Source organism: Rhamphochromis sp. 'chilingali', assembly GCF_963969265.1.
Source record: "Rhamphochromis sp. 'chilingali' genome assembly, chromosome: 9".
In the NCBI taxonomy this organism is placed as follows: domain Eukaryota; kingdom Metazoa; phylum Chordata; class Actinopteri; order Cichliformes; family Cichlidae; genus Rhamphochromis; species Rhamphochromis sp. 'chilingali'.
The window spans coordinates 12510376-12527123 of NC_137936.1; the positions used below are offsets into that span (position 1 = coordinate 12510376).

Genomic DNA, 16748 nt, shown 5'->3' on the forward strand with positions numbered 1-16748 from the left:
TAAAACAGTATGTTGGATGTGCCACGCAATGCTCAATTACATGGGTGGGAACTAGTGTGTTAGCGCAGTTAGCTCGTTAACGTGTTGGCCGTCTAGCCCCATGCACGGGGCGATCGGCGGTAGCTCGTTAACAGAGATTTGCCGTGTTGTGGCATTAAGGTCATTTCAACGAGATTAACCTGAAAGCACTAGTGGGAACACAACGAATATGACTGCACATTTACGCCGACATCATCCTAGTGCAAAGACAAAAACAACAAGCATGCTACTAACTTTAGCCGAGTCATTTAGACAGCTGTTAGCACATGATTCTCCTTATGCTGCTGAGAATATAGCCCAGAAGAAGCGGATAGTATAGCTTTTATTTTGGAAAGAGACATTTCTCTGTAATAAACTCTCTTTTCCAAAGATGAGTGATTCCTCAATCAGATACAGGGCTCGCAATATCGCTAGCCCGACGTCCTGGGGCTAGCAATTTTTTCAGTCGGGCTACCAAAATCTATCTCTTCCCTGCCCGTCAGGCTATTGTAGGAAAAATATATGTCAATGCTTTTGCATTCTTTCAGAAATGTAGCTGGGTAATTATGTCATTGGCATCGGTGAGCCACTGTCAATATGTGACATATTGAAATCGCGTTTGAATTTGCGCTTGTTTTTTTGCTTTCACTTTGCAATCGTGCGAACTGTGTATAGAGAGCGACAGCACTGATTGGTGAGTGATGATAATTTGTGCACCAATTCCTCTGACATCGTCTTATTAATCGTTAGCTTACTATGCAAACATGACAAGTGAAATCTCCCGCAGCAAGCTTAAACATGTGAGAGGTTGATCGCGCAGAGAATCGCTGAGCTTATGTGAGTCCGTGTGTAAAAGCAGCAGGATTTATATTTTAGTTCTGCTGAGCCAAATAAGACAGGTCAGGGTGAAGGTCAGGGTGTTGTTTCAAGATGGCGCCGAGTATGGCAGCCTCGTCGCGAGCTCCCCCAAGCAACGGCTTTCTTCTGTGTTTAATTTTACTTTTCCTTTATTTTTTCACGAGCAGCATTTGTCTCCTTGTGTACGACCGACAAACCTTACTGGACATAAAAGACGGTCTTTCTTATAACTTTCCGGAGTTCAAGTTTTGCAACACGGACGCTCCGTTTGCAGACCCCCCATTCATCTCACCTGAGACGCCTTTGTTCTCTGGCCCTGGAGGCCGCAAACGCCGACGCAGAGGGAGAAGATCTGGCGTTCTGGTTCGACTGAGACGGCGCACTTACAGACCACCGTTACCCAGTTTATTACTGGCTAATATGCAGTCTCTGGAGAACAAGCTGTGCGAGCTTCGGGCACGGATCTCATTCCAGCGAGAGATGCGGGACTGCTGCGTGATCTGCCTCACAGAAACCTGGCTATCGGACAAAGTACCGGACTCCGCAATACAACTGCCGGGGTTCTCTGTGCACCGCGCGGACAGGTCACAGGATCTTACTGGGAAAAGCAGAGGCGGTGGTGTGTGTTTCATGATCAACAACAGCTGGTGTGATTATGCGAACGTGCACCCGGTCAAATCCTTCTGCTCACCGGACCTGGAGTACCTGATGATTAAGTGCCGGCCATTCTGGCTACCGAGGGAATTTACAGCAGTGATTATTACGGCTGTTTACATTCCCCCACAAGCCGACACTGACCGTGCACTCAGGGAACTGTACAGCACGATCAGCAGCGAGGAAACCGCACACCCAGAGGCAGCGTTTATCACAGCCGGAGACTTTAATAAGGGAAACCTGAAGAAAGTCTCACCAAAACTCCATCAACACATCCTTTTCAACACACGTGGAAACCGGCTACTCGACCACTGTTACACCTCTTTCCGGGATGCGTACAAAGCCCTCCCCCGCGCCCCATTCGGCCAATCAGATCACTGCTCCATCCTGCTCCTGCCCGCCTACAGGCAGAAGCTGAAACAGGAAGCTCCAACCTGGAGGGCGGTGCACTGTTGGACGGACCAATCGGAGTCTGCGCTGCGGGACTGTTTTGATCACGCGGACTGGGAAATGTTTCACGTGGCCGCCAGAGACATTGATGAATACACAGACTCAGTCTGTGGATTTATCAGGAAATGCGTGGAAGATGTCGTCCCATCCAGAACAGTCAAATCCTTCCCAAATCAAAAACCCTGGATTAACGGAGATGTTCGCGCGGCACTGGCGGCACGGAACACCGCCTTTGCCTCCGCGAACACATCGGACTACAAACACGCACATTACCAACTCCGGAAGACGATCAAAGCAGCCAAACGTGAGTACAGGGACAGGGTGGAGCAACAGTTTGACAACCCTCGGAGTATGTGGCAGGGACTAAACACGATCACAGACTTTAGAGGGAAAACCAGCACACCGCAGACCACGGCCTCTCTGTGTGAGGATCTAAACGTATTCTACGCTAGATTCGACACAGCGAACACCATGAGACCGGACAGTGTGCGCACCGCGGATGACGTCAGTGCGCACACTGTGTCTGAGGAGGATGTGCGGAAGTGCTTCAGGAAGGTGAACGCATGCAAAGCTACTGGTCCGGACGGGATTCCCGGCCGCGTCCTCAGGTCATGCGCGGCTCAGCTGGCTGGAGTGTTCACGCACATCTTCAACCTTTCCCTCTCTCTGTCTGTAGTCCCAGCCTGCTTCAAAATGGCCACCATCGTCCCTGTACCCAAATCCTCCACCATCTCCTCATTGAACGACTGGCGACCTGTAGCCCTGACCCCCATCGTAAGCAAATGCTTCGAGAAGCTGGTCAGGGACTTCATCTGCTCTGCACTACCCGACTCACTGGACCCTCTACAGTTTGCATACCGCCACAACAGGTCCACTGATGATGCCATAGCCCTGACACTACACACTGCCCTGTCACACCTGGAGAAGAGAGACACGTATGTGAGGATGCTGTTTGTAGATTACAGCTCAGCATTCAATACCATCGTTCCCTCGAAGCTGGACAGGAAACTGCAGGATCTAGGACTGAGCAGCTCCCTCTGCAGCTGGATCCTTAGCTTCCTGTCTGACAGACGCCAGGTGGTCAGACTGGGCAGCATCACCTCATCCCCCATCACACTGAACACTGGTGCTCCACAGGGGTGTGTACTGAGCCCTCTCCTGTACTCACTCTACACCTACGACTGCACAGCCACTAACAGCTCCAACATCATTGTGAAGTTTGCGGACGACACTACAGTGGTGGGTCTTATCACCAACGGTGATGAGACGGCTTACAGGGAGGAGGTCAGCGCCCTGACCCACTGGTGTCAAGACAACCATCTCACCCTCAACGTCGCAAAGACAAAGGAGTTGATAGTGGACTTCCGGAGGTGCAGAGAAGTACACACCCCCATCACCATCAACGGCGCTGCTGTGGAGAGAGTGAGCAGCTTCCGGTTCCTTGGTGTACATCTGGCTGAGGATCTTACGTGGTCAGTACACACAAACAAAACAGTGAAGAAGGCCCAGCAGCGCCTCTTCTTTCTCAGGAGACTGAAAAGATTCGGCATGAGCCCCCGCATCCTCAGGACCTTCTATCGCTGTGCCATTGAGAGCATCCTCACTGGATGCATCACCACCTGGTATGGCAACAGCACCGCCTACAACTGCAAAGCTCTCCAGCGAGTAGTGCGGTGCTCTGAACGGATAATTGGAGGTGAGCTTCCCTCCCTCCAAGACATCTACAGGAAGCGGTGCCTGAGGAAAGCAGGGAGGATCATCAAGGACTCCAGTCACCCCAGCCATAAACTGTTCAGACTGCTTCCATCAGGAAGGAGGTTCTGCAGCATCCGGTCCCGTACCAGCAGACTGAGAGACAGCTTTTTCCATCAGGCCATCAGACTGCTGAACACGTCATAGACACCTCAGCTTCACTACTGGAACTTCAACATTATGCACTCCACACTGTATATAAATGCCACTTGTTTTGCACATATTCAACTCTGTATATTTTATATATTTTATTATTATTATTATTTTTTTTTTTTTTTTTTACTATTTAATTTGTAAAAATGTGTATACACACACACACACACACACACACACGTAGGAAAATATTTAGTATACACATCCAGAAATGCATACACTATTATATATTGTACATATATTTATTAGTTTCAGGTTGGCCATTCTTGTATTTTGCTCGTTTGTGTTGTTGTGTTTGCACATCTCTGTTGCTTGTGGGTCTCGCACACAAGAATTTCACTCGCATGTGCTGTGCCAGTGTGCCTGCACATGTGATGTGACAATAAAAGTGATTTGATTTGATTTGATTTGAAGAAGTGACAGCCAAAGAAAAGCTTACCACAAAACAGAGAAGTTATGACAAATCAGACTATAAGGCAAAAAGAAAGTGCAGCTTTATGGTTTCATGGACAAAATAATTTCTGTGGCTGCAATATGATGAGCTAAATAACCGGGGCTGCACATAAGTGGTCCGCAGGTGCGCATTCGCTGTCAAAATAAAAAACACGCACAAGGGTTAGGGTTAAATTTAAAAACTGTACTTTTGAGTTAAAATATATATTTATAATTTTAATAAATGACAAATTAAAAAGGCATGAACATTTTTTTTGTATCGAAAAAATATCGAACCGTGACACCAAAGTATCGAACCGAACCGAACCGAACCGTGAATTTTGTGTATCGTTGCACCCCTAATAATTACCAAAGATATTACTTCACATCATCATCACATCACTCCCTGCAAACATCCACCGAGTTCAGTTATTCATGTGTTCAACAGTTATTTCTCACCAGCATCACAGCCACAAAACACAATCAATATTTTTAGATTTTGTACCATGGCAACATCTGTTTGACATGGCTATATAATATTTTACACTCACTGGTTTTCTATCAGAGTGAAGCCGTTCATGAGTCGATCTGTTGTTATGTTGTCTCAGTTAATGTCAAGCTGTCGTAAGAAATGTTTGCATAAATAATGATTAACACTCCTTCATTTTTATAACAGGTGTTGTGTCGAGGGGAGATTAATGCCATGCCACTATCATGCACATTAATTCAAAGATGTTACTGGTGCACCCAGTTAACTCCAAGAAAATGTCTTTGTGAAGATTTCTTTAGCAGGGTAAATTTGATGTCTACAGAAAATGACGGTAGTTATACATTATTAATGAGTAAATTCCCATCATCTTGACATTGTCTGGAAGTGGAATGAAGAGTAGCAAATAGTTTTTTGCCCCTACTTTGATGCTTCTCCTCTAAGATGAGGTTTGTGGTCTACTTGCATATCTAATGTCTGATACCTCAATAGCTCAACCTATTAGAGTTCAATGGAAATGAATTTTTAACACTTCATATAATATTCCTTTGCCCACATTTGAAGATAGCTCGCTGCTGGGGGTGGCCCTGCTGTGCGTGGAGAAAGCTGAATGTTCATTTATAGGTTTTTGTGCCGCGTGTAGAAACGATTGTGGCTTTAGTGAACTATTAAAGAGATCGACTCGGTCTTTTTTGAAATGTAGTGAGAACTCTGTCTGTAACATTCCTTCTGTTGTGTTATCCTAATTCAACTCAACGTTTTTGTTGGTTTATTCTGTTCGGCTTTTGTAAAGACAGCAGGAGAAGTGGTGAGCCCTACTGAGGTGGAGGAGAGCCAGCGCTGCATAAATGATCAGCTGGTGCTTCTGGTGGGCAGATTCTATAAAGGGGAGTAAACAAAAAAGCAATGGCTCAACAACGACGTAAACTGGAGAATTAGCTGCAAAATACAGATTAAACAGTAGGTGGGACTTTTAAGTTTGCTAAGCCAAGCAGAAAACAAAATATCCAGGCAACAGATTTTGGGGTTGTGCAGAGTGGAACTGTGTGCAAAGAAGATCTGGAAGGTTAATTTTTGTTTGCTTGTTTTTTTTTAATTACTTCTCAATTTTCTTTTATTTATTTTTTGTTAAGTGCATTTTACACCCTACTAATTCCATGCAGTAATCAGTAGGTCGCTTGAAAATGAGAACCCGTGTCTCAGTGAGGTTCATTTGTACAAATAACGGTGAAATAAATTTAAAATATAAAATAAAATCATCACATTTCTGAACAAATTGTTAAAAAGGAAAGCCTTAATAGTATGTAGGCTGTGTTTTGTTGAGTTCTACCAAGTATAGAGAAGTGAACAATTAGAAACATTAGGAATGAAGCCCTTAAGATGCAAATAAAACCAGCCTGTTATAAAGTCTCACACAGCCTAAACCCAGGGTGCCCATAATGTTTTTTAATGAAAGCAAAGCAATTTCAGTTATAGCCTGCCACTAAGAAATTTGGAGGATTTGTAGAAGATCATACATGTACAGCATTTAAAGAATAATCCACTTGGATAGTAGGTCCTAGAGAACATAATAACATGATGTCCTTGACAAGAAAACAACATTTCAAAACTTTACATTCTGAAATAAAAAACAGTGGGAAACTTATTGTCATTGTTTAGACAAAGAATGCATTGTTCATAAACTGTGCTATCATTTTTGCGCCTCTTATTTTTGAGAGGTACTGTGACAAAATATGCAGGCTCTTGGTAAGCGTACAACTACCACCCCCTATATACACTGAACAAAAATATAAACGCAACACTTTTGTTTTTGCTCCCATTCCCCATGGGATGGACGTAGAGACCTAAAATTCATTCCAGATACACAATATAACCATCCCTCCCAAACAGTGGTCACAAATCAGTCCAAATGTGTGGTAGTGGGCACATCTGCCATATTGAGATAATCCATCCCACCTCACAGGTGTGCCACATCAGGATGCTGATCTGACATCATGAGTAGTGCACAGGTGTACCTCAGACTGCCCACAACAAAAGGCCACCCTGGAATGTGCAGTTTTGTCTCACAGCAAAATGCCACAGATGCCACAAGCAATGAGGGAGCGTGCAATTGGCGTGCTGACAGCAGGAATGTCAACCAGATCTGTCGCCCGTGCATTGAATGTTCATTTCTCAACCATAAGCCGTCTCCACAGGCGTTTCAGAGAATATGGCAGCACATCCAACCGGCCTCACAACCGCAGACCTCGTGTAACCACACCAGCCCAGGACCTCCACATCCAGCAGGTTCACCTCCAAGATCGTCTGAGACCAGCCACCCAGACAGCTGCTGGAACAATTGGTTTGCACAACCAAACAATTTCTGCACAAACTGTCAGAAACCGTCTCAGGGACGCTCAACTGCATGCCCGTCGTCCTCATCGGGGTCTTGACCTGACTCCAGCTCGTCGCCGTAACAGACTTGTGTGGGCAAATGCTCACATTCGATGGCGTCTGGCACGTTGGAGAGGTGTGCGCTTCACGGATGAATCGTGGTTCACATTGTTCAGGGCAGATGGCAGCTGAGAATGTCCCAGTTCTTGCATGGCCAGCATACTCACCGGACATGTCACCCATTGAGCATGTTCGGGATGTGCTTGACCGGCGTATACGACAGCGTGTACCAGTTCCCACGAATATCCAACAACCTCGCACAGCCATTGAAGTGGAGTGGACCAACATTCCACAGGCCACAATTGACAATCTGATAGACTCCATGCGACGATGTGTTGCACTGCATGAGGCAAATGGTGGTCACACCAGATACTGACCGGTTCTGGGTCCCCAGACCCCCAATAGCGCAAAAAACTGCACATTCCAGGGTGGCCTTTTGTTGTGGGCAGTCTGAGGTACACCTGTGCACTACTCATGATGTCAGATCAGCATCCTGATGTGGCACACCTGTGAGGTGGGATGGATTATCTCAATATAGCAGATGTGCCCACTACCACACATTTGGACTGATTTGTGACCACTGTTTGGGAGGGATGGTTATATTGTGTATCTGGAATGAATTTTAGGTCTCTACGTCCATCCCATGGGGAATGGGAGCAGTAACAAAGGTGTTGCGTTTATATTTTTGTTCAGTGTATTTTTTTCAAGCTTGTTTGGAGGACTCATAATCTACTGAAGGCACACTGAGAAATACATCATATGAATCTGTTCTGTTAAAATCTTCCCATATAAGGTCAATCATCTATTTTCAAATTTATTTTAAAATATGGACACTGTTTAGAGCAGTATCAAAATGTGAAATTACACTGAACTGTCAGAAAGTACACTGTAAAACATAATATTATGCTTAATTTAAAATATAAAGTAGACTGAATTCACTTTTTATCAGCTTTCTAAACTACAGCTCCTTAATCTGAGCTTGGGAATTGTACTACGATGAAAAATAAAATCATGTTTTTTGTGTTTTCTGCAGTATTAGTTGTTAGTGTAGGTGTAACTGCAGAGCTGAAGGTCGTGGCGCTTGAACACTAATTATATAACCTGTGAGACACCTAATTACCTCTGAACAAACAAACAGCCTGATTGGAAAGCATGACCTCTGAAACACGTTTCCCATTCGAGTGGCACCACATAATTGAACTTGTACAGAACTCAAAAATGCAGTTTCTGTTTCACCAGTCAAAGAAGATGTAATGTAAACTTACAAGAACATTGGCTGCACATGTTGTATTTTTCGGATACACATTACTTTGCAAAAGCAACCCCTCATTTCTTTATATTTTTTGCTGGAAAATTTGAAATAGTTGTAGTACTGAAAAATACATAGAAACACATTATATAATGCAAAAACAGAGTCCATACATTTCATACAAAAGCTAGAAAGTCAGTATTTGGTATGACCACCTTTACTGCTTCAATGCTGTTGAGGTTCAAGCTCGAAGAAGACTCGTGACTCATTGTATTGCACTGTGTATTTTTCTATCCAAGTATGCTTTTAGTGCATTGGCAGTGTGTTTGGGATCGATGTCATACTGAAAAATGAATGGTAAATGGTAAATGGCCTGTATTTATATAGCGCTTTACTAGTCCCTAAGGACCCCAAAGCGCTTTACATATCCAGTCATCCACCCATTCACACACACATTCACACACTGGTGATGGCAAGCTACATTGTAGCCACAGCCACCCTGGGGCGCACTGACAGAGGCGAGGCTGCCGGACACTGGCGCCACCGGGCCACTGAAAAATGAAGCTGCTGCCAGTCACATGCTTTCCAGATGATACTGCATGATGGATCAACTTTTTCATCAGACCTATTGCCACTGATTTTCAGTCCTGTCCAAAATGTAATGTACAGTATATTTAATATAAGTATATGTATTTGGTCTGGAGGTTTAGGCTCCCCTGCTCTCAGCTGCCCAAACAAACTGTGAAACCATTAATCTGGCAGGACACTCCCCTGGGACTGTCCTGCAATCACATGGAAATAATACCTATATATAAAAAGTATACCTAAAGGTATTATGTATCGGTATAATACCTGTAAATGGTCACTGTACTGGGGATAAGCCTGACTACAACAGTGTCTATGAGTCCGATATACTGTGTTCATTTTGAACAATTTCTTCTTAATGGGGGGGGGGGGGGTGTCTCTGTATCTGCAGAGCTACAGTTCTGTCAATTGTACCTTTATTAGAAGCTGGTTTTAGCACTGCCATTCAATATTTATGGATGAGTACTAAAAGTTTAATTACCGCACAAAGAAAACATACAAAATCACTTGTGGTTCCCTGCAAAAAGGCTGAGAACAAGTGTTTGACTCACCAGAGCAGGAGCGTTGACCACAGAGAGGTTGTAGCCATAAAGGAAAGATGAGCCCAGGGAGCCAAAGAAGGCGGCACACAACAGGCAGGCTGTAAGTGACTGCTAACGAGAGAGCACACATGAACACATTATGCTAGTCATGCAGTCCTTTCCACATTGGTGTTGATCAATGCCAAGGGCAGATTCAGTCAAGGGAATTCAACCCTGGGTGAGTTGTGTTACTCTGGGCATCAATGCTAAGAAAACAGCTTCTTAAATCCATGCTTTGTTTTTATTTTGTCAATTGTTTCATTTTAGCGCAAAGTCAACACTGTGTGAAATATATTTCTTATGACAACGTGATATATTATTACTGAAAATGACAAAGGAGGATGGGAATAGGAAATAAACCATATCAAGGCTAAAACTGTGATGACCTGAAAGAAGCTCATTAAAAACTTCAATACAAAAGAGAAGGATAGAAATTCAATAAATGCAATAAAGGGGTTAAAATCATAAAGGTTTGCCCTCAGTGTAGCACATGATGAAAGGAGATAACATCATTAAATTGAAACCATTTTCCATTAGAAGAAGAAACTTGATTAGCAGATTGTATTGCATACTTGCTTTATGAGTATCCTCTTGGCAAGGTGCTACGCTCTCCATCAGAAGGTTGTGCAAAATATTAAGTAAACGAGTTATAGAAGACCATGAGTTTCTATTGGGTATAGGTTTACGGGAGAGAAAGGGTTAAATAATGATCAGGAATCATCCTCGGGGGACTATACTGGGGTAATCTAGGTGTTTGCTATTACATGTTGCTATAAACCACTGGAGAAGTCTAGTGGCAACAGCAGAGGCACTGAAGAGACAACAACAACACAACCTCCAAAAAGGGAACGACTTTATACTTGGTAACAATCATCTATGGCTCTTTCTTTATCCTTATTAGGTGATTTATCTCTTTCTTCTCTTTGCTTTTTGTTAGTGTCTTGAAACCGTTCCGGCAGCCTGGGTTGCACAAGAAGTCCAGCTCCTCAAGGATGACACATTTATACATGCCACTGCAAGATGTTTGCCGTGTCTCACAGAACAGTCTCAAAAATGTAAAGGAGATCCCAGGAGACGGGTCGTGGAACCATCATCAGCACAGCACCAGGATCTGCTCCTCTGTGTAGGAGGAACAGAAGAAGCACTGCCAGAATACCACAAAAAGACCTCCAGTGGGCTACTTCTGCATGTTTCTGACCAAATTATGATAATCAGAGTCCTTGAGCATGACATGAGGGCCTGACTTCCTGTAATGAGGCCTGTGTTCAAACTAGTGTCATTCAGCTTGATTGGCATTTGCCAGAGAAACCCCAGAACTGGCAGGTCTGCCATTAGCACCCTGTTCTATTCACAGATGACAACGGGCTCACATTGAGCAGATGTGACAGATGGGAAAGAGTCTGGAGATGGCGTACCAATCATTATGCTACCTGCAATATCATTTAACTTGAGTGATCAAAGTAAGCATAACCTTGGAGGATCACACAGATCTCCATGTGTTAGTACCAGTACCCTGACAGCTGTTATGCATGGGGATGAAAACCTCAGATTCACCGTCCGGCCTTACGCTGGTACAATGAGTCCTGGGTTCTCCTAATTCAAGACAATTTCCAGCCAACTGTGGCCAGAGTGTACAGGTTACTGGTTGATTAACGCACTGATACCACTGACTGGCTCTCACTTTCCCAAAACCTGAATCAAATTGGGGATCTCTGGAACAATCTGAGTCAGTGCATCCAAAGACACCAAATAGCTTCACAGAGTTCACTAACAGCCTTTTCCAGGTCTAACAGGAGGAGAACCCCAAGGACACCAGCTGTCATCTTATCAGGCTGTTGTTGGGAGTGTATACAGACAACATATGCACTAGTGAGCCACATATTATGACACAAGTTGTATCAGCATGTGTTTTCAATTTTTAACTCTGATTTTTGGTGTGTTTTCAAATGCAGTCGTCAAAGGTTTGACGATTTTTCATTTCCACTGACGAAACGAAGTAACACAATGTGTGCCAATCACTGTGTTCAACTTGAATATTTTATTCACCAAGATCCAGTGTGTGGTTTAAGTGCACATTTTGTAAGTGTAATTAATTTGTTTTATAGCAACAAACATATTTTAAAACATCATACAGCATTAAGTGAAGGATGATAAGCTTTTCTATGAAGTACCAACCTATACCTTGGACCAATAGACTGCAAAGACGAGCTAAAAAACTGAATGCACAGTATTGTTATCAAGTCCATGAGGATAAGATGCAGCAGAGCTATGAGGAGCCAGTGATTAAAGCTGAAGAAAATGAGTAGTAGACTGTAGATAAAGCTTTAGGAGGAGGAAAGGAAGGAAAAGTTGTGATTCCAGCTCATAATGATAAGCTAAAGGGGTGGGGTATGGGGAGAGGAGAGGGGAAGGATATTCTGGATATCATTTGAAATTACATTTGATCCACAATGCTATCTGAGAAAATGAAGTCAAAGTAAAGGAAACTACATCACAGTTAAAGGAGATGAAGCTGAAACAGAATACATAAGGCTACTGCGAGCCTTGAATACGCATGTATAAGTCATCCTTATATATTTTTAATAAAGAGTAAAATCTCAAGCAATCGCCTTAAAACCCAGGGAGTAGTGTCATATAGGGGAAATTGATATCTCATATTTTTAAAGGTTAAAAACTCACTGATAGTAGCATCTTTCCCACAGTCCCTTAAAAAATATGTCCCAGTGACGCTGAGAGTTGTTTTCACGTGTCTTTCCATGCATTTCCTTTGTTTGGTAATGGATTCTCTAGAGCCCCTTAAAGTTTAATCTTGCAAACTTTGAAACAGACATATGTGCGTGAGGGAGTTGTACTAACAATGGAGCTGATGAGTTACTTCCAGGTACTTACAGCCTAAACTATGTTCTCAATCAGGGGCTCAGTGTGACAATCACTTTGTAGCATATGTGAAGAGTTGGGCGCAAATTCCAACAAGACTAATTTTTTTTTCTTTTCATAAATACAACAATACACAAATGACAAAGTTTCCCCAAGTGGCTTTGAGACCTATACAGCATTTGACATCCACTGTCCTCAGTAACAAGCAAACACACAAATTTGTGCGATTTGAGTACTTGTCAGAAAATAAGAAAAATTAACACCCAGCAAAACATAAAAGAAAAGGATCAATTAAATTCTGTTTATCCTAAAGCACATTTCCATCCATCCAGTGTCTTCTGTTTATCCGATTAAGGCTCTCAGCTGTCATAGGGTGAAAAGCGGGGAACACCCTAGAAAGACTGCCGGTCCATTGTAGAGCTAACACAAAGACAAGAACCATTCACACTCACATCAACACCTACAGACAATTTAGAACTGCCAATGAATCTAATCCAATGTGGACTGTGGGAGGAAGCCAGAGTACCCAGGGAGAACCCACATACGCACAATGAGAATATGCAAACTCCCTCAAAGCTCACACAAATCTATGTATTTTAGACATAACACTGTTTCTGCAGAAGTGGACTGGCCAAAAAATAAGTAATGAAATATGCAGATCCACTGACAGATTATATTGCAACATAATTTTAGTTTTTATCTGAAGAAGGTTACCACTAAAGCTGATGTCATTTTAGATCAAAAAGTGGGGTTCCAAGTTTCAGCAGCAGGTTTTAGGGGAAAAGCTTGAAATGTGTGCGTTTCAGTACATATTTACATATTTACATATTTACTGAGGTGCAGTATCTTCACAGCTGTGTAATGTCCACGGATAACATAACGGGTTAATGTATGACATAGTAGCCAAATAACAGGGAAACCAGAGGTCTATATAGTACTATTAGGGCAGGGCTGTTCCTCCATAAAGCAAAGACATGATTGTCTATATTATAACATTTTTCATGCCAGAACAACACAAAGAAGTACGTAAGAATCAGTGCCTTAATCTGACTAACCTCCTTTTCAGAGTTGTTAGTGCTGTCATCTTGGTCAATCTGATCATCCTTTTGTTCGTCCATGTTCACGTTTCAGCGACCTTAAATGAGAAGGCCATGTTATATCACGTGAGATACGTTGTGTATATGGAAAGGAGACGGGACACATTTCACAACGAGGATGAGGAGGAACCGAAAACTAAGTGAAACGTGCTGAAAAGGAAATGACCTCTTTGTACGGACATGCAGAACATCTTTGCAAGCCAGAAAGCAAACTGGCTTCCTGGCTTGCAAAAGTGTGAAATGTTACCCCCAGCTTGAAGTTTTGAGGGGATTTTACCCAGTTGCTCAACAACAGGGGGAATACTGGTCTTGATTTAAAGTACACTTTAATGTCGTTTTCTACTGCTAGACCAGCTGACTGATCAAAGACTCAGTCTGCCACCTAGTGGTTACTAGAACAGCAGCAGGCAATCGCTGGGCAGTGGAAAACTGGTAGGGTTAAATAAAAAATTACAGGAAGTTTTATCCACCACAGGTTACACGGTGGTGAAAGGGGAAGAAGGAGAACTGTACTTTTTATGAAGCTTTTTGGGGATTCTGAACAAACCAAAGACAAAACCAGAAAGAAGTAATTCATGCAGTACTGATAGAAGTTGATATTGTATAGCAGTCCTCTCTGACTTCAAGGTTAATTACATTTTGCATTCAGACAGTTTCTGAAAAGTAAATTAGTCTCTGACTGGATGCAAATGAAAGCCAGCAGGACTCTGAGTCACAGGGAGCAGTATCAAAACCCACAGCTGTGGATTGAATTCTTAAGAAGACGTGTGACAAATCAGATTGTTCTTGTTTTACCTTCCTAATTTTACGCAAAGGATCACTGCAACTTTTTAATTAAATCAGCTGTTTGATCAGGAGGTCAAATTAGAAGCTATAAAGTAATAAATGTGATTAATTTTATTGCCAGCCTGAGTGGATGATTTATGTTTTACGGTGTATTTCTTCAACAATAAATGGCTGTGAAGGCTAACGCTTGAAAGTTTCATCAGGCATAAGACAAAATTCATGAGGTGACTATATCTGCAATGGGAAATGTGCTCGTTCAAGCATCAAACGAGTCCGCCTTGTTTCAGAAGACGTTTTTAGTTGGTTGAAGCAGTTTATACAAGGACTTCAAACTGTTTGCTTTTTAATGATGTTCTGCAGTGTTGGAAGCCACCCAGCAGATAACAAGCAAAAACATATCCACATAGTGACCCTTAGCAGTGTGACTGTTAGGGTGTTAGTCTGAGATTCTACACCATAACTCTCAATTAGTGCAGTGCTGTAGGTGAAACACCACCTCATCAAAGCAAAATCTTTCTCCGGCTTATAAAACCCAGACCCCATGTAGTGTTGAAAAGTGGCTTTCGAAGATATGCACCTTGCTCCACGATTTTTGTATGTGGTACATCCTATACCCAGATAAAAAAAACAACTGTTGTCAATAAATAAAGTTGTGCTGTCTTATATATAACAGAAAAGTGACTAAAAAGGGGACATGTGTAAGCCACTTTCTTTGCACAATAACACACAGCAATGTAGCAATCTAGCAAAGATGACTCGACAAGGACAACTTTACTGGACTTGTTCAGCTCTGTTAAACAAAGTTTGGTAAAACAACACAAGCCATGGTGTTGTGAATATAGTCAAAATATCAAAGCCCACCGTGGATACATGTAAGTCAGAAATGGTACAAAGTTTTTAACAAAAAGTATGACTGTGGGCATATACTTACCCAGCATTCAGGCAACGTATCCAGTGCATACAAAGAGAATACTCCCCAAACATTTCCCAGACAGAACTGTGATAACAGAACTGAGAAATGATTAACCTTGAGTTCTTCCCTCCCTCTCCATATCTGAGATCAGCCACACTGCAGATAAAAGAACAAATACGCTGCATGTGTATAAGCTGGTATTACTGCATAACTGAGACACACAGACGGCAATGACTGATCTCTCTACTGTCCTGTCTTAATAAGAGCATGAACAGTTTCATGAGGATGGTGATAACAATTTATTACACTTGATTAACTTACAGAAATAACTCTTCCTCAAAAAAGGGGGTGGGGGTTTAGATGAAACACCTTTTTCTTCCTTAAAAGGTGTATTAACCAGCAAGCTGCTCTACAGTATGAATCGATTTTAAATAAAGAATTTATGGGGAAGAACAAGGGCTGTGAAATACACAACAAATGCACAAACATACCGCCAACATTATATTCTACAGTAAATTCGACAACCGCGTAAAACACTGCAAAACTGTATCGTGGCACAAGCAGCTTCATTTTTCATTTTGCTCCAGTGAAGCACAGGTGTACTCCAGGAACTGGTGGCATCACTCATAGATGTGATTACAGGTGTTTAAAGTCTGACTTCCAACTGCATCCACATGTTTGACACTTAGAAGTTCAAAGTTCAAAGCAGTGAAATTCAGGTCTTTGATCACTAAGTTCACTTCTCTGCATTCAAATCGGACACAGTCGGTAAAATGCGCCCAACTCCTGTACGCTGTGGGATAGCAGGTGCACTGGCTATTTTATATTTTTATTCAGCATTCAAATCACTAGTGAACCAATTGGGGGGTTTTCTCGTTTATTAGATAATTTGCTAGCTCCCCTGTGTCTCTTGCTTTTCTAGGTCAGTTTTGGGTACTTTAGATTTGGGTCTATTAAGTAGTTGGTTAGTTATGTTACATTGTTATCCTAGTTGGCATTACCGCTTGAGTTTAATCTGGTTTATTTGATCTCTTCTAAGGACCCAGAGCTACATCTGACTTCTTGCAAACTCTTTTTTTAATACTCATTGTATTAACCCTAACCCCCTAGTATATTCATATTCAGAATCTACTTATAAAGATTATAAAGTGATAATACTAAAAAGGCATTGTAAAAGCATGACTATATTGTGTCTCTTATTTGTCACATAGTACATTCAAGTCAAATAAGGATTTCAATATTATGCAACAGAAAGTCATAATTACAAGACACGAAATCGCTGTTACGAGCTCTCCTGATGAAACAAAAAGTTCTGATACACTAGGTCATAACTATAAGAATATGAGGTCACAATTAGGAGAAATAATTTTGTTTTTTGACATAAAGGTAATGATTCTATAAAAACAAAGAGACTTCTCCTCTT

The 16748-nt window shown here is 42.3% G+C and overlaps 1 protein-coding gene across 4 annotated transcripts in view; it reads right to left on the reverse strand.

Annotated features, from left to right (window-relative positions):
- Positions 1-16748, reverse strand: part of slc2a9l2 (solute carrier family 2 member 9, like 2) — a 95663-nt gene that overhangs the window by 78508 nt on the left and 407 nt on the right. Inside the window, exons 2-4 of one of the 4 annotated variants that reach the window (XM_080891062.1) lie at positions 15344-15481; positions 13585-13664; positions 9623-9721 (exon numbers count right to left, since the gene is read on the reverse strand). In XM_080891062.1, coding sequence (XP_080747188.1) covers positions 9623-9721; positions 13585-13647 — 162 coding nt within the window. In that variant the 5' untranslated portion in view covers positions 13648-13664; positions 15344-15481. Of the gene's footprint in view, positions 1-9622; positions 9725-13584; positions 13665-15343; positions 15482-16748 lie in introns of all 4 variants that reach the window. The other 3 variants (XM_080891060.1, XM_080891063.1, XM_080891061.1) reach the window with 3 other exon arrangements.